This window comes from Mastomys coucha, unplaced genomic scaffold, assembly GCF_008632895.1.
Source record: "Mastomys coucha isolate ucsf_1 unplaced genomic scaffold, UCSF_Mcou_1 pScaffold5, whole genome shotgun sequence".
Classification (NCBI taxonomy): Eukaryota; Metazoa; Chordata; class Mammalia; order Rodentia; family Muridae; genus Mastomys; species Mastomys coucha.
In genome coordinates this window covers 102,359,680-102,378,319 of record NW_022196911.1, presented here as the reverse complement: position 1 = coordinate 102,378,319, position 18,640 = coordinate 102,359,680, and the positions used below count along the sequence as shown (strand labels likewise).

The 18,640-nt window shown below is 41.6% G+C and overlaps 1 protein-coding gene across 2 annotated transcripts in view; it reads left to right on the top strand.

The window, feature by feature from the left end:
- The window catches only part of Ccdc47 (coiled-coil domain containing 47), a 20,007-nt gene extending 2,681 nt beyond the window's left edge, over positions 1-17,326 (top strand). For both annotated transcript variants that reach the window (XM_031350635.1, XM_031350634.1), the window contains exons 2-13: positions 1,167-1,435; positions 2,758-2,865; positions 3,812-3,986; positions 5,757-5,878; positions 6,137-6,202; positions 9,226-9,327; positions 9,515-9,625; positions 11,365-11,450; positions 12,133-12,191; positions 12,424-12,533; positions 12,734-12,901; positions 15,579-17,326. In XM_031350635.1, coding sequence (XP_031206495.1) covers positions 1,172-1,435; positions 2,758-2,865; positions 3,812-3,986; positions 5,757-5,878; positions 6,137-6,202; positions 9,226-9,327; positions 9,515-9,625; positions 11,365-11,450; positions 12,133-12,191; positions 12,424-12,533; positions 12,734-12,901; positions 15,579-15,659 — 1,452 coding nt within the window. In that variant the 5' untranslated portion in view covers positions 1,167-1,171 and the 3' untranslated portion in view covers positions 15,660-17,326. The remainder of the gene's footprint in view (positions 1-1,166; positions 1,436-2,757; positions 2,866-3,811; positions 3,987-5,756; positions 5,879-6,136; positions 6,203-9,225; positions 9,328-9,514; positions 9,626-11,364; positions 11,451-12,132; positions 12,192-12,423; positions 12,534-12,733; positions 12,902-15,578) is intronic.
- The last annotated feature ends 1,314 nt before the right edge of the window (positions 17,327-18,640 follow it).

Sequence of the window (18,640 nt, the reverse complement as noted above, 5' to 3'; positions counted from 1 at the left end):
GGAAAAAAAAAAAAAAAGAAATCCACCTGACTCTGCCTCCCAAGTGCTGGGACTAAAGGTGTGCGCCAGCCACCACTGCCTGGCTGTATAAATGATTTTATTTGAAAATATTTTTGCATTGTCTTCTGAGATTTCATGCAGAATCAACACCCTTAGTTTGAGCCTATTTTGTAACTTAGTAGTTGTATTGGTGCATCTTCTTTCTGTACTTACGTAATTGTGTGACCATAGCAAGTGTGTCCAGGAGAACATGTCTACAGGGCAAACACGTATCTGCAGTTGATGTGTAGGTAAATGGCTTTCTCTTTTAGTACTGAGGGTGAAGCCAACCTTCGGTTTGTCAGAAGAATGACAACAAGAACTACACTGACAAGCCTCATCCCAGCCTGGGTGTCTTTATTTATGGATTATTTTGTAACTATTTACATAGCCATAGTTGTATCTTATTCTCTATAGTACTCAGTTCTTTTAGAAAGGGTTTTTTTAAAATAATATATTTATTTTTATTTTATGTGTATTGGTATTTTGCCTATGCATGTCTGTGTGAAAGTGTTGGATTCACTAAAACTAGAGTTGCAGATTGCAGACAGTCATAAGCTGCCATGTTGGTGCTGGGACTTGAACCCGGATCCTCTGGAAGAGCAGTCAGTACTCTTAACTGCTGACCCATCTCTCCAGCCCCTAGAGAGGTTTTAATAGTCTCTCAAAAATACTTTTGTTGGGGGGGAGGGAAGCTATGAAATGTATAATATACAGAAAGAAGATTGTAGAAAATCAAACCTAAAGAAATCAACAGCGTATCCTTGTTTTTACCGAGAACTGCTGACAGGATCTGGATAGACCCTATACCTCTTGGCCTCAGCTCATTATTTCCTTTACATAGGGCTTTCAGAATCCGAGAATATTGAGGAAGAGAAAAGCAGGAGGCATTTGTGAGATTGTTTTATGTTTTAAGTAAGAGTCAGCCTGTAGGATGGTCTGGCCTTGCTCAGTATATAGCCAGGGCAGGCCTTGGACCTGATCCTCTTCCCACCTCCCAGGTACTGGGATTACAAGCATGTACTCCTAGCTGGTTTACAGATTACTAACAGTTTACAGAAGACAATAATCATGTATGTGCAAGGGTAGTTCACTTAGCACACTGTTTCTCACGGCTTATTTTTAAGGTGCAATGAAAGCCTTCTATGCTTTCTGTGTTGTCCTCTTGGTGTTTGGAAGTGTCTCTGAAGCCAAGTTTGATGATTTCGAGGATGAGGAAGACATAGTAGAGTATGATGATAATGACTTTGCTGAGTTTGAGGATGTCATGGAAGATTCTGTAACGGAATCTCCTCAGCGAGTGGTCAGCACTGAAGATGATGAGGACGAGGCCACCGTGGAGTTGGAAGGCCAGGATGAGAGCCAAGAAGGCGATTTCGAAGATGCAGATACCCAGGTGGGGCTTTTGTTTTTAAATTTTATTTATTTTCATGTGTATGAGTGTTTTGCCTGCATGTAGGTGTGCTGTGTGCACACGGTGCCTATGAATCCTTTGGAACTGAGCAGCCATGTGGTTTCTGGGAATCAGATCCAGGCCCTTTACAAAAGCAGCAAGTGCTCTTAATTTACGAGACATCTCTCCAGCCCCACCAACTAGGTTGTTTATTGTTGGTTTATTGGGGAATTCAGAAGGATGGGAAAATTTATTAGTACTTTCTCAAACAAAAACCTGAATATAGGGAGACTGCTGCTGTCTGGAATATTCGTTTTTGTCTAGTACTTTTTGTTTAGCTATTCTAGTTTATTCTCTTGTGTTTGTTTGTTTGTTTGTTTGTTTTGACATAAGGTTTCTCTCTGTAGCCTTGGCTGTCCTGAACCTGGCTTTGTAGACCAGGCTGGGACACCAGACTGTAGTCCTCAGACTCACAGAGGTCTGCCTGTCTGTGCCTCTGGAACACTGAGATTAAAGGTGTGTGCCACCATCACCTTTAACTCTTGTGAGTATTTTATGGTGTGTTCCTATCTTTTACCTTGATGGAGCATTGTGTTTTCTGTACTTACTGGAGTAGATAAGATCTGAACTGAGAGTAGATAATGTATGAATGAGAATTTAGAACGTTGAGTTTTAAAGTAAGTGTCCTCATTCTTTTGGCGTTTGGGGCTTTTGTGTTGTATTTCAGGTTTGCTATTTATTTATGCTGTGTAGTGTCTCATTTTGTTTGCTTCTGAGAAAAGGTCTCACTGTGTGTTTTGTTTTTCTTTTTACCATGTGCTTTGCTATACATGTACATTGCAGAATTAAATTAACACAGTCAGGCCAATTAACGTCTTTATCACCCACAGTTTTATGTGTTGGGAGAAGAGGTGAGAAAACAAGGACATTTCCTTTCTGTCTTTTTTGTTTGCTTGTTTAGAGGCAGGGTCTCACTGTGTAGCCCTGACTATCCTGGAACTGGCTATGCAGACCAGAATGGCCTCAAAATCACAGATCACCTGCCTCTCAAGTGCTGGGATTCAGTGTACTCGCCACCATGCCCAGCTCTCTTGTTGAGATTCAAGGATGAAATGCATTATTAAATGTCGTTAGCATGTATGTTAGATTTCTGGAACTTGCTTATCTTACACCTCCAAGTTTAGAATTTTGCTAAAAAGCATTTTATATCTCTCTGTTCTGTGCTTGTTGCTGACGAGTCATGTTTTTCTCTACAGATGTAACCAACAAACTGCGACACAACTGTTGGCACCATTTGTAGACATGATTGTGTCTTGTTTTTGTAGGAAGGAGACACGGAAAGTGAGCCGTATGATGATGAGGAATTTGAGGGTTATGAAGACAAACCAGATACCTCTTCTAACAAAAATAAAGATCCAATAACAATTGTTGATGTAAGTATATAAGATTCTAAATCACAAACTAAGCTATAATGCATTAATACCATTATAATCTGTGACATACAGTGGGTGGGGTGCTGGAGTAATAGTGCAGCCTAAGAAAGAGCCTAACATGAACTGTGATGGGCAGCCATCGCTGTGAAGCAACTTCATGATGGTGTCTAGCCTAACTTTACTTAAGTCAAGCACAGAAGTAGATGGTTGGGTGTGCGTAGCTGGGTACACTTCATAGACTTTACATTTGCTGTCTTTTTGTTTGTTCGTTGTTTGAGACAGGGTTTCTCTGTGTAGCAGCTCTGTCTGTCCCAGAACTTGCTTTGTAGACCAGGCTAGCTTAGAACTCAGAAAGCCGCCTGATTCTGCCTCCCAAGTGCTGAGACTAAAAGCATGTGCCACCACACCCACACCCAGATACACATCTTCTTAAAAGCCGACCTGGAGCTGGGCATGGTAGCCGTGCCTTTAGTCCCAGCTCTCAGGAGGCAGAGGCAGGCAGATCTTTTGGGTTCTAAGTTCTATGGTATACAAATCAAGTTCTAAGACAGTTAGGGCTATAGAACCTGCCTTGAAAAGAACAAAAACAAACAAAAAACAAAACAAACAAACAAAAAAACAAAATAAAAAGCTAATCTAGAAGATCAAAATGAACATATTTTTCAAAGTATAACTTTTTTATTAGTAGTATCTTATGTAGGGGTGTTTTTTTTGCATGTATATTAGGTGTACCGTATGCATGCCTATTCCTCTTGGAGGACAGAGAGAGTATCAGGTCCCCTAGAACTGGTTCTAAGCTACCATCTGGGTGCTAGGAACCAACCTATGTCCTATCCAAGAGCAGCCAGTGTTGGCTTCTGCCTATGGGCTTTCTCATTTTTCATCTATTCCTTAGACTCTGTGTTCAATCTCAGCCAACATTAAATGGGAATTTTTCCTTCTTAAGGTTCCTGCACACCTCCAGAACAGTTGGGAGAGTTATTACCTAGAAATTCTAATGGTGACCGGTCTGCTTGCCTATATCATGAACTACATCATTGGGAAGAATAAAAATAGCCGACTTGCTCAGGCCTGGTTTAACTCTCACAGAGAGCTTTTGGAGAGCAATTTTACCTTAGTGGGTAAGTTAAGCCAAGCCAAGTCCGGCAGCCTGCCTGGAAACAGTCTGGTAAGAGCAGTTTATCCCCTCACTCAGCAAAAATAGCCAAATACTTTTACAGAATGCTGACTACAGTGTATCTGTTTTCTCCAAGGATCCTATTCTGTTGGGTTCTATATATGAGTAAATTAAATATATAGGCTCATTTTTCATAAGACAACAGTATAATTGGTAAATAGCTTTTGATACAGTCAATATAAAAACAAAATTGTAAAATTCTTGTTGAAACAGGAAACTGCCATTTTAGGTTGTTTGATAAACTAATTTCAGTTTGATTTTTAGAAATGGGAAATCCTCACAATTTCTTCAAGTTCTGGGTCCTTCGGTTTTTATGCCACACAGTGTGTAGGGTGGGCAGCTGTGTGGGGATGTGAGGTCAGCCGTCTTCACAGTCCCTCAGCAGCACCCTGAGTGTCCTTAGTGCTAAGGTCCCACCCACTGCTGCTGTTCACACACACTATGGTGTGTACGTCACATGTTCACATGTGTGCTTTTGTCCAGTTGTTTTAGTTGTTTTTAGTTAACTTGTTATTGTTGTATGCATTGGAGGTGGGCAGGAGTGCTAGTGGCCGCATAAGCAAGAAAACACACCGTGGGAATCCTTTTCTGCCGCATTCGGGCCCTGGTATTCAGGACTTGATAGCCAATGCCTTCACCAGCTGAGCCATCTTGCTGGTGGATTCTGGAGCCCTGACTAGGCCTTTGCCTCCCTAATAAGTTAGGCCTCACAAAATGTTTGTTTGGCTGGCATGTTTTTTTGTGTGTCTGTTTTTTTTTTTTTTTTTGGTCACATATTATTTCCTAATTGTACCTTGTTTGCAACACTCTTGATTGGATATAGTTTCTGTGTTTTGTAAGAAGGAAGCTGATGTTAAAACTTATCTAAGAGATTAAATTGCAACTATGTTATTAGACTATATTAAACTATACCAATTTACCAGTGGGTGCTCTCTTCCCTCTTCTGTGGTTTTTAGGGTGTTTTTTGATCAGAGAATTTGGGTTGAGGGTGGTGGGAGCATTCTTTGGCTTATTACCCTCCCTCTTCTTCATGCCAGACAGAGTCCATAACTTTTTTTATGGAAACAATAAAGAGTTTCAAAAATAAATCGAAGGCCCACCTCTACTAGCCTGTGCAGCAACCTTGAGCACCCCAGCACACTTGGCCTGTCTGTCTCCTTGGTGCCTGCTGTGACTGGCAGCAGAGGAGATGCCGTTCTCTCTGCTCTCTGCATAAATTTACAGAGGATCGTGAATGGATAGCAACATAAAATGGTGGAATAGTGGAACTCAGTCACTTTGCACAGAAATTTCGGGGAGTTGTTCGCTATAGTCTGCGTGAAGTTGGTATAAAATTGAAATAAAATAAGGATTTTGGTGATTTGAAATGTGTGGAAACTGCCTTTGAACTCTACCCTGTCAGAGGTAATTGGAATTAATGGAGCTCATTCAGAAAATCCAGGCCTTCTGTACAAATATTGTTATGAAGATGGTTGGCTGAGAGATGATACTGAGTATGTCTTCAAGACTAGATGAATTAATGTATGATGGAGCAGATGATAAATTTACACATCACATCTACTGAGGTGCAAAACCTTTAAGATAATACTGGAGTAAATACACTGCTGCTGGTCCTTTAATCCCTGTCCAAGGAGATTCTGTGAGACAGCAAAGCATTGCTATCCTAAAGCGATCCAAAAGTCCAGTGAGTCAGATTCAGTGCTTTTACTCCTAGGGGATGATGGGACTAACAAAGAAGCCACAAGCACGGGAAAGTTGAATCAGGAGAATGAGCACATCTATAACCTGTGGTGCTCTGGCCGCGTGTGCTGTGAAGGCATGCTTATCCAGCTGAGGGTGAGTAGGGCGTGTGCTGTGAAGGCATGCTTATCCAGCTGAGGGTGAGTAGGGAGCCTCTGCTCCAAGGTGTGTCTTCACTGAAGGCTTAAAAATGTAACTGTTAATCTAAAGTCAATGTTTTCGCCTTCCCGTTTGGCTTAAAATAAGGTCTGAGTGTTATATTTCTACTAGTTGTCAAATGAGGCGTTGAGTCCCTCCAAGGCCCTTTGTAAGTTAAGCTGCACAGTATTGACTTAATTTCTCTCATTTTTTCAGTTCCTTAAGAGACAAGACTTACTTAATGTCCTGGCCCGGATGATGAGGCCAGTGAGTGATCAAGTGGTATGTATTCCTGCTGGTTTTCTTGGTACAAACTGAATTATTTCCTAACCCGATTTTTGTCTGGATTGTGCTTGAAACTCCTGGCATTCTGTATCCATGCCAGAAAATGTGATGCTTGTTGACCAAAGCAGATCAGCTTTTCTAATTTCAATTGTCCGGAGGCTTCTGATTGCTTTTTTTCAGGGATTTAAGTTTTTTGATTGTTTTACTTTGGTTTCTTTTCAATTATTTTTATTTCACATGATTAATTTTGATTGAAAGAGCTCAGATTGCAGTCTAGTTTATTGGGTGTATGTCTTCCATTCATTAAGTTAATATGAATCTACAAATTGTGTTCCCTGTCAAAAATGGCTCTTGCCTCTCTCCCAAAGAGATATTCTCAGATAGGATTGTTACTAATTTGCTTTTTTTATTCTGGGTTCTGTTAAAAAGACTGCTTTTGCAATTTCCTGTAAATAGAGAAGAACAGAATTTTTTTTTTCTTTTTTAAATACAGCTACCATTTACCAGGTTTTTCCCTACATTAGCATCTTGGGACCCTTCTTTGGGAAAAAGATTTTTGGATTTTATGTGTGAGATGCCTACATGTCTATCTGTGTACCACATGTGTGTCCAAAAGATCAAAAGAGAGTATTAGACCCCGTAGAACTAGAGTTACAGGTGGTTATGAACTACTGTGTGGGTACTGAGAACTGAACCTGTGTCCTCTACAAGAGAATCAAGTGTTCTTAACCATTGAGCCATCTATTTCCAGCCTCACATTTTCCTTCTTTCACATACTAAGAATTTGGCCAATCATAAAGAAATAAAATTAATATAACTAGAACCACGTTTTATCATGCTAGACTTCTTTTTTTGTTTGTTTTTGTTTGAGACAGGGTTTCTCTGTATAGCCCCGGCTGTCCTGGAACTCACTCTGTAGACCAGGCTGGCCTCGAACTCAGAAATCCTCCTGTCTCTGCCTCCCAAGTGCTGGGATTAAAGGCGTGTGCCACCACCGCCTGGTCCATGTCAGACTTCTTAAGTTTATAATATTGCCTGTTCCTATATTAAGAATTATTTACTTATGTAAGGATGTTTTCCAACAATGGTCAGTTCTTGGATTCTCTAGACACCACCTAGGATCCAACAATTTATTTCTGACACTGTCTAGAATTAATTTCAGGTCCCACAGGTTGAAGTGTTCAGGCCCCATCCCCACCCCCAGTGTCCCAACTTGTGAGGAAATTTCAAATCCCAGGCCACCATATCACATGCACTTTTGGCAGGTAACCTATGAATTGAGGGTTCCCATCACCTCCCTCCAGGTTTAATAACTTTTTGAATGATTCACAGAATTCATGGAAAACCTTTGCTTATATTTACTGATTTATTAAGGACACAACTCAGCAATAGCCAGTTTGGAAAAAAAAAAAAAATGAGGGTGCCAGGCAGGGTAGCACATGCCTTTAATCCCAGCACTGGTGAGTCTGCAGGTGGATCAGCCAGCCTAGACTACATAGCGAGCTCCAGCCTGGTCTACAGAGTGAACTTAGCTTGGCCAGAGCTACAAAGTGAGATGCTGTGGGAAGGGACACAGTGTGTGGAGTCTCTTCATCGTCTCTGAGCATCCTGTTGTTTAGTGAATCCACAAGTTTACAAATATGGAAGCTTTCTGAATGTGGCTCAAGGGTTTCTACAGCATAAAGCTCCATGTTCCTCTTTTTCAGGACCCTGAGGAGGGCTGAAAGTTTCAGCTCTCAGCATTTGCTTTATCGTATGACCAGCCCCCAGTTCCTGAAGCTGTTTGGAGACCTGACATTAGTGTGAACTCAGGCGGATTGAAAGGGGTTCCTTATAAATAATGTAGCATGACGGTTTTAGCTCTGCCAGGAACTTGAGACAAACCCAGATGTAATTCTTATGTCACACTGTCCACTTGGATCTTATTCATCGCTGACTTTTGTACTTACCTACTCAATATGAACCTATATTAGTATTGTGTTTCTTCATAATAATTTGCCACAAAACTGAACAGCTTAAACTAGCACCACCTGGGACTGGAGAGATGGCTCAGCGGTGGAAGCTCTTCCAGAGCACTTGGATTGCAGAACCAACACCCCACTCATAACCAACCATCGTTACTCTAGTTCCAGGGGCTCCAGTGCCCTCTTCTAGCCTCCAGGGGTGCTGCACACACAGTGCACAGATATGCCTGTAAGCAAGCATATAACATAGAATAGAAATAATAAATCTTTTTCTGTGTGTTTTTTTGAAACAGTCTCACTTTGTAGTCTAGCCCTCAAACTGGAATTAAAGGTATACATCTCCATAACTAGCAAACTTTTAAAAAAGAATTATCTCACAGTTAATGAGTTCATAAGTGGCCCAGTGTGGGTTAGCTGGTTCCTCTGCTTAGGTCTACAAGGCTGAAAACAGTGTGAGCTAGGCTTGTGTTTCCTTCCTTACAAGCACATTCAGGTTTTTGTCAGAATTCAGTTTCTTGTATTTACTATCTATTTTCTCACTGGCTGTTAACTAGGAATTACCCAGGCCCTGGAGGTATGGACCTTGGGACCTTATAATCCATCCCTCTCCCTTGATGATCATGTTGGTCTCAAAAATTCTCTTCTTCGCCGGGTGGTGGTGGCGCACACCTTTAATCCCAGCACTTGGGAGGCAGAAGCAGGTGGATTTCTGAGTTTGGGGCCAGCCTGGTCTACAGAGTGAGTTCCAGGACAGCCAGGGCTATACAGAGAAACCCTGTCTTGAAACACAAAAACAAAAAACAAAACAAACAAAAAAATTCTTTTCTTCAGCTAAGACCCAGTCATTCTTATTGACTTGCTGGATTGTTTCTCATACCCAAGACAATGACCTTTTGTTAATTTTAATCAACCATTAAGAGTCTTCTGTTATATCCATGAACCCTGTTCAGGGGAAAGTGTGTGTAGCAGAAGGCTGAACTTTTCAGGCCATTTAGAAACCTACCCACCATAGAACTCAGTAAGTGTGTCTTGTCTTTTCTTGTTTTCTTTTTAAAGCAAATAAAAGTAACAATGAATGACGAGGACATGGACACATATGTGTTTGCTGTCGGTACTCGCAAAGCTTTGCTGCGACTGCAGAAAGAGATGCAGGATCTGGTATGTCAAGTTGCTCTAATTGAAGCGTTTGTTGAAACTGCTTCTTTATCACAAAGAAGTTCAGCTTTGTAGGACAGCACAGTTCTGTCTCTCAGATTGAGATCTTCAAAACAGATTGTACATACCTAGTTGTTTGTGGAAAGCTGTATAAAATAATCATGTTTCATGTTTTCAATATTTCTTCCAGAGTGAGTTTTGTAGTGATAAACCTAAGTCTGGAGCAAAGTATGGACTGCCAGACTCTTTGGCCATTCTGTCAGAAATGGGAGAAGTCACAGAAGGAATGATGGATACAAAGGTAAATATGATAGAGCATGGTGCACACTAGTACACATCTATGACATCATGAGTTCTAGACCAGGCTAGGTAGTACAAGGAGAGACTCTCTGAATAAATGAAGAAATATGTATATATGTTATATGTATCACAGTCCTTACGACTGCTCAGTGCTCTTAACTGCCAATATATGTGTGTGTGTGTGTGTGTGTGTGTGTGTGTGTGTGTGTGTGTGTGTGTGTGTGTGTGTGTGTATATGTGTGTGTGTGTATGTGTGTGTATGTATATGTGTGTGTGTGTGTGTATAATTTTATTTATTTTTTTTTCAAGACAGGGTTTCTCTGTGTAGCCCTGGCTGTCCTGTAATTCACTCTGTAGACCAGACTGGCCTCAAACTCAGAAATCTGCCTGCCTCTGCCTCCCAAGTGCTGGGATTAAAGGTGTGCGCCACTACCGCCGGGCATGATAAACATTTTTTGTGTAACTTACAGTCATCTACCTGATTTTGATCAACTGGGGTAACACAGCTGTCGATTTTCTGCCATTCTAATTGAGGCATTGGCCAGCTCTCATGTTAAGATTGTGGTCTTCCTACAGTTGCAACAAGTCTTCTCTGAGCCATACATTAGTTCCAAGTGTGTACTGCTTCCTCATGCTGATAGACAACTCACCAGAGGGCTCTCAGTCCAGGTAATGGACAACTTGGCAGTTAAGAGCACTGAGCAATCGTAAGGACTGTAGCTCCTGTCCTTGCACCTTCCTAACAAGCTGAGTGTCCCACAGCTCCAGCTATGAGAGAGATGACTCTCTTCTGCCTTCCCCAGGTGCACAGCACATGTACACACGTTCACACACACACACAATAAAATAAAGAGTTCTCTAAAGGACCTATTGATTTTCAAGCTTTCAAGGTTTTTGTTTTGATTTTTGAGTCTTACAATGTAGCCCTGGCTCATAGAGGCCCACCTGCCTTTATCCCCCAAGTGCTACAAATAAAGATGTGTGCCGCCACTCCAAGGCAGCTTTCAAGTTTGTTAAAGACTACAGTCAAGGGGCTGGAGAGATGGCTCAGCAGCTCTTCTGAAGGTCCTGAGTTCAAATCCTAGCAACCACATGAGTTCAAATCCTAATAACCATCCCTAATGAGATCTGACGCCCTCTTGTGGTGTGCCTGAAGACAGCTACAGTGTACTTACATATAATAATAAATAAATCTTAAAAAAAAAAAAAAAAGACTACAATCTAGCCAGGCAGTGGTGGCGCACGCCTTTAATCCCAGTACTTGGGAGGCAGAAGCAGGCGGATTTCTGAGTTCCAGGCCAGCCTGGTCTATAGAGTAAGTTCCAGGACAGCCAGGGCTACACACAGAGAAACCCAATCTCGAAAAACGACTACAGTCTAATCTTGAGTTTCAGTTTGTATAAGTAAAGGTGGGCACACAGAGTGGGCACTTGTGATCCTGTCATGGGAGGGCCTGAGGCTGAAGGGTGGCTGCAGAGAATAACCTTGGCTGTGCTGGAACTTGTTTTTGTAGTCCAGGATGGCCCTGAACTCATACAGATCTGCCTGCCTCTGCCTCCCCAGTGCTGGGACCAAGAGAACCATCCATTTAAACTGAAGGATGGTAGGGGGGTAATCTTTTTTTAAAAGAAGTATTTTAGTCTGAATGACATTTTATAAAAGTAAGGATTAAAGGGTGAATATCTGAAAGCGTGGAAGTGCACTGAACTTTAGTTAATATTCTTTCTGGTTTTCTTTCAGATGGTTCACTTTCTTACACACTATGCTGATAAGATTGAATCTGTTCATTTTTCAGACCAGTTCTCTGGTCCAAAGATTATGCAAGAGTACGTATAAAATAAAAGTATTAAATTCATTTTCCTTATTAGTTGTATGTTGGAACACCACCGGTAGCCTCTGCAGCTTGACGCAGTAGGTGAGAGTGTCGCAGATGCACTCCGGGGCCACTCCTAACTCCAGTTCCAGAAGATTGGATGCTCTTTTCGGGCCTCCATGGGCACTGTGTACACACATACATGCAGACAAAACACTCAAACACATAAATAAATATAAATTTAGAAACTAAAACATAAGCAAAAGTATTTAAAATTTGGCCTCAAATTTGTTTAATGTCTGTGAGTACACTTTACTGTCTTCAGACACACCAGAAGAGGGCATCAGATCCCATTACAGATGGTTGTGAGCCACCATGTGGTTGCTGGGAATTGAACTCAGGACCTCTGAAAGAGCAGTCAGACTCTAAACTGCTGAGCCCTCTCTTCAGCCCATGGCCTCATTCTTAAATATAGGCATATTTCTGGCTCCCCTGGTGAAACACTGGAAACACCCCTGGAGGGGTTCAAATGTAGCGGAGTGGGTGGGTAGCTGACCGTAAAGCCCTTCAGGTTGTGTGGCACCCATGACTTGGAGGTGCAGAGTATGCTCACTGCTGCTTGCAGGCATTTATCCACCTGAGTCAGACGAATGCTGGTATGCAGTCTCTCCTAACAGACATCTCTTTGGTGACAGGGAAGGGCAGCCTTTAAAACTGCCTGACACCAAGAGGACACTACTGTTTACATTTAATGGTAAGTGTTCTGGGGCCCGCCTGTCTAGTTCTTAGTTTCTTCTGAAATGTTTTGAGATTATTTTTCCTTCTGAAATAATGGCTCTAAAACTACAGCCTTGCTAACTCCATTCCTCCATGTTGGTTTCTGGGCTCCTCCAGGAGCTAGACTGTTAGCATTAAGACAGACAGACTGCCAACCCAGAAGTATTAATGCTGCCCTTACTCAGTAGGAAAATGGCTTTGTTTTCCAGTGCCTGGCTCAGGTAACACGTACCCAAAGGACATGGAGGCTTTGCTACCCCTGATGAACATGGTGATTTATTCTATAGATAAAGCCAAAAAGTTCCGACTCAACCGAGAAGTAAGTCCCTAATCCTTTTTTACAAACCAGCTCCTTTTATTGTTGGGTTTTCCCCCTCCTGGGCAGCAGCTATCAATGACTTGAGCCTTTGCTAATTGACTTGAAAGTGTCAAAGGGGAGGAGTTTTAGCAATGCTAAAATGGGGTTTTCTCCTGTGCATTAGAATTGGTTCCTTATGAAGTCTTTGTTTCCTGGGGAAGGGTAAACAAAAAGCAGATAAGAACCGGGCACGTGTGGAAGAGAACTTTCTGAAGCTGACACATGTGCAGAGACAGGAGGCTGCACAGTCTCGGCGTGAAGAGAAGAAAAGAGCCGAGAAGGAGCGGATAATGAACGAGGAAGACCCTGAGAAGCAGCGCAGGCTGGAAGTGAGACACTCCCAGATTATAATTATATCACTTTCCCTCTTCCTTGTCCTCCCTCCCAAACCTCCCATATATTAATTCCTTTCCATAGCTCTCAAATTCATGGCTTCTTTTTCTTTGTTGTTGTAACTTGTGCGTGCCTTAACTATATAAACACAACCTGTTGAGTCTGTCTGCTGTTACCTGTGTGTAGTTTTCAGAGCTGACCCTTTGGTATTGGGTAACCAATTGCTGCTCTTCTCTAGGAAGACTGGCTCTCCTGCTCTCAGTGTTCCTTAGCCGCCTGCAGTTCTTTGTCTAGTGTTGAGGTTTTATGAGATTGCCCTAACACTGCTGTTCTGTTTTGTTTTTAATTATCTACATGCCTATTTCTACCCTACTGTCTACTATGGTAATTCTCAGTAGAAGTGTACACAAGCTGAAGGGTTAATATTTGGGATATCTTGTCATTTGACTGCACTTTACTCCATACTAAGTTGAGTTTGTGTACCTGGAAAATGACTGAATTACCCTCTTTTCCCAACACAGTCCCATTTCAGATTAAACAATTAAAAAGAAATCAAGGAAGTTTTTAAAGAAGCTGGCATATGCCTCTTATGTTTTATTTATTTGTTTATTGCTTTTTTTGAGACATGGGTTTCTCTGTGTGTACCTTTGGCTGTCCTAGAACCCTCTGTAGACCAGGCTGGCCTCAAACTCACAGAGATCTGCCTTCCTCTGCCTCCCAAGTGCTGGGATCAAAGGTGTGCACCTCCACTCTCCAGGCAGTTTATTTTAATAAACTTGTCACTTAAGATTATGGTTTGAAGCCAGGTGGTGGTGGCACACACCTTTAATCCCAGCATTTGGGAGGCAGAGGCAGGTGGTTCTCTGAGTTTGAGCATGGTCTACAGAGTGAATTCTAAGACAGCTAAACAGAGAAACCATGTTTCACAAAAAATCAAAAATAAATAAATTAAAAAATAAAATAAGCCAGGTGGTGGTGGCGCATGTCTTTAATCCCAATACTTGGGAGGCAGAGGCAGGTGGATTTCTTAGTTCAAGACCAGCCTGGTCTACAGAGTGAATTCCAGGATAGCCAGGGCTATACAGAGAAACCCTGTCTCGAAAAACCAAAAAAAAATTAAAAAATAAAAAATTAAAATAAAAAATAAAATAAAATAAAATTTGCATTTGATACAGAATTAGTGAATTCTACTATCTCTACAGGTTTTTTTGTAGATTTCTCTTAAATAGCTGGAATCCCAAACTTGAGGTATTCCAAACCTGGTGTGAGTGCTAGGAACCAAACTCAGGTCCTCCAGAAGAACAGCAAGTGCTCTTAAACATCAAGCTATCTCTTTAGCCACCATGCCTGGTCTTAATAGCAATTTCAAGACTAGCGATGGCTAAATAATGAAAATTTATCTTTTAAAAGGGGTGTGGCAGTTAAATTTAATGTCAGCGTGGGTAACTTTTTGAGACCTTGCCTCAAAGAAATAGGCACACCATGTAAAATCCCCATTGAGTACAGTTAAGACTTAATTATCTTTGCCTTGTTTCCTGTTCATTTTTATTCCTTAGCATATGAATGGTAATGTTTTTGTTTTGTCTTTTGAAACAATGTCTCATAGCACAGATTGGCCTGAAATTAACTATTTAGCCAAGGTTGGATCTATACTATGTAAGCCAAGGTATAATCCTCTGCCTTAGTCTCCCAAATGCTAGGATTGGTGTGGTCATCATGCCTGGCTTGCAATTATTATAACTATCTTCAAGAATGTTCTCTGTGGGGCTGGAGAGATGGCTCAGTGGTTAAGAGCACTGGCTGCTTTTCCAGAGGTCATGAGTTCAAATCCCAGCAACCACAGGGTAGCTCACAACCATCTGTAATGAGATCTGATGCCCTCTTCTGGGGTGATACATAATAAATAAATTGGCCAGAGTGAGCCAGGCTGGAGCAGCCCGGGAAAAAAAGAATGTTGTATGTGTTGCAAGACCAAGATTTTGCATAAGGGCCACGCATGGTGTCACATGCCTCTAATCCCAGCACTCGGGAGTCAGAGGCAAGCAGATCTCTGAGTTCAGGGACACCCTGATCTACATAGTTCCAGAACAGCCAGGTCTGTGTGTGTGTGTGTGTGTGTGTGTGTGTGTGTGTGTGTATATATATATATATATATATATATATATATATATATATATATATATGTAGAGACAGACAGACAGACACACACACACCCTATTTCAAACTTCCGGCACTCCTACTCTCACAAAAGGATTTTGAATAATGACATGGGTGAGTGGAGGTGCCCGTGGAATTCAGAAGCATCAGATCCCTCGGAGCTTGATTAAAGGCAGCTGTGAACCACCTGACGATGCTTGGAACAGAATTTGGGTCTTCTGCAAGAACATCATGAATTCTAACCACCTAGCCGGTTCTCCAGCCCCTGGTTTTTGTTTTTGTTTTTTAAAGATTTATTTATTTATTTTATGCATATGAGTGCACACTGTAACTGTACAGATAGTTATGAGCCTTCATCTGGTTGTTGGAAATTAAGCCACCATGTGGTTGCTGGGATTTGAACTCAGGTCCTTTGGGAGAGCAGTTGGTGCTCTTACCCACTGAGCCATCTCACCAGCCCCAGCCCCTGGTTTTTTAGTGTGTTCTTAGAGCTTATATCCTCTCCCTGTTACACAGGAAGCTGCTTTGAGGAGAGAACAAAAGAAGTTGGAGAAGAAGCAAATGAAAATGAAACAAATCAAAGTGAAAGCCATGTAGAGCCATTGCAGAGGTTGTGTCCTTGCTGCCATTAGCTCAACGTCCACCTGAGACGGGAAAAAAGCACGAGTCCTCACCTACCAGTCACATGTTTCTGCTGACTGAGAGATCTTCATTTCACCCTCTCCTCTTGGTTTGGAGTTCTAGAGGTTATAGATATATTGAAAGGGCTCTTTCAGTTATTTCCTTCCAGATAATCAAATTATTTTGATTATTTTGTGAAAGGAATGGTATATAATGTATGTGTAGTTTTAAAATATGTTTAAATTATAATGTGAATCATCAGTGCGTTACATTGGTGTTGGAAGAATGATCATGAAATTTCTAGATAGGTTGTTGCTTTTTGTTTAAACTGGGCAATTGAAATAACTATGGAGACTGACTCAAAACCAAAACCCTAAGAATATCTATTGGAATTGCACAATAAACATTGCTTGTTTTTTCTGTGTCCACATTAAACTTGTGAAAAAAATGGAATCTAGAACACTGTATGTGGTGATGAATTTGAGAGACTTAGAACATAGTACAGGGTATGTTTTGTGTGTGGGTGGTGCTGATGGCAGTATTGTAGGAGGAAACCCGTAGGTGTTAGGATGCTGTAAGTCCATGGAAGATTCTAGAGGCAGGTAGTACAGGAGCAGTCACTCATTGCCTGATACTATGAGCAAATGACACTGTGAGTGCTGGATTTGAAAGAGTTATGTGCTTATTTTTCTTGAGCAAGAAATGCATGAAAAAGTGAACTGCTTTCCCTAGCTCCTCCAGTCAGCAGCAGTCAGCCGCGGGTCTCTGTGAGGTCACAGTGGGTTCTTGCTTGCTGCAGCCTGTTAGGTGTTCATGGAGGAGATGATCTCTGTCTTAGGAGTGCACTTTGCTTCTCTGCCTGCTTTTATATTGTCCACAAGGCGGGTATGTACTTTCTTGAAACACATAACCATCGATATGCACAAATATGCTTTTAAAAAGTGAGCTTTTTTAAGTGAATCAGAATTTTGTCTGATTCATGAGGCGGAGCGTTGGGGGGAGAGGCCCCCCTCTGTGCATAAGCATTTGGCTTGTTGAGATCTCTGCATTTTATAAATGCTTCCTACTGAGAAAGCATTTCTTCAGTCTGCTTGGACCGGGTAGTTCTGGGTGGGTAGGAGGGAAGGTTGCTTTTCCTTGGGAGCGGGTGGGGGGGGGGGGTTGCTGATGCTTTCTGTGTTCTGACGCAGTGACTGTGAGTTGCGGTGAAAACTGTGTGTGCTGTTGCCTTGGGAATTATATGGAGTTTTTCACATGGCTTTGTCTGGGTTAATAGAAATATATTCACTGGGATATTCAAGTGTAATGGTTTTTAAACAGTTCACAAGTTTAAGTTATTGAGTAACAAAATTCAATCACTTTAAGGCCATATAATTTTAGACTTAACATTGTTTTACAAATCTTTAAAATACATTTAGAATCAAAATTTATGTGCTTTGTTATTGTTTAAGTAATATAAGCTTTCTTAAAGTCCCATACATCGGACCGTGGCAGCTAATTTTGTAACTTATGCATTCATATGAACTACCTATGACATATATTAAACTGATTGACAAAATCTGTGAGTGCCGCTTTGACTTTTTGTAGTTGTCCTACAAGAATATGTATACTGTTCTCTTATTAAAAGCACTAAAATGGTTTCCCTTCAAAAGCGTTAATCTTGAATATTCCTTTGTAGTTACCACTTAACACTTTCGGAAAATTCTATATACTAAAGCCCTGTATGTATTGTTTCAGAAAGGGTCTCACTATGTAGCCCAGGCTGACCACAGTCAAACTCAGGATTCTCTATCTAGCCTCAGCCTCCTGAATGCTGGGACACTGTCATACCACTGCACCTTGGCCCATAGGTTTGGTTTTGTTTGTTTGAATTTTATTTTATTTTTTATTACTTTTTAGGTTTTGCTTGTTTTGATTTTAGTTTAGGTTTTATTTATTATGTATACAGCATTCTGCCTACATGTATGTCTGCAAGCCAGAAGAGGGTACCATATCTAATTATAGATGGTTATAAGCCATTATGTGGTTGCTGGGAATTGAACTCATGACCTTTGGAAGAGTAGTCAGTGCTCTTAACCTCTGAGGCATCTCTCCAGCCCCCATGGGTGTTTTGGTTTTTTTGTGGGGGATGTTGCTGTTTGGTTGTGGTGTTGGGGGCGGTGTTGCTGTTTGGTTGTGGTGTTGCTGTTTGGTTGTTATGTTGGGGGCGGTGTTGCTGTTTGGTTGTTGTGGTGTTGGGGGCGGTGTTGCTGTTTGGTTGTTGTGGTGTTGGGGGCAGTGTTGCTGTTTGGTTGTGGTGTTGGTTTTTGTTTTGTTTTGTTTTTTGAGACAGAGTTTCAGTCTTGGTAGTCTTGGAACCTATCTGTAGACCAGGTTAGCCTTGAGCTCAGACCCACCTGCCTCTGCTTCCCAGGTGCTGGGATCAAAGGTGTGCACCAACACTACCTGGCTTAATTTTGTTTTTGTTTTGAAATAGGATCCCACTTTGTAGGGCTGACTGGCCTAGAACTCACTTTCTAGACCAGGCTGACTTTTTTTTTTTTTTAAAGATTTATTTATTATTATATATAAGTGCACTATAGCTGACTTCAGATACACCAGAAGAGGGCGACAGATCTCATTATGGGTGGTTGTGAGCCACCATGTGGTTGCTGGGATTTGAACTCAGGACCTTTGGAAGAGCAATCAGTGCTCTTACCCACTGAGCCATCTCGCCAGCCCCCCCAGGCTGACTTTTGACTCGAATCTGCTTGCCTGAGATCACCTGGGTGTGTGTGCCGTTGCACCCAGCCCACTTTAGCTACAACATTATTAATGAGCTCCTCCCTATGTTAGTCAGCTCTCCGTCACTGTGACAAAATAGCTGAGATAAGCTTGAGATAGGAAAAGATGGTTTGAGATGGCAGTTTCAGCTCTAGGACTCTACCCTCTGGCTCAGCGGAGGCAGCCTGTGGTAG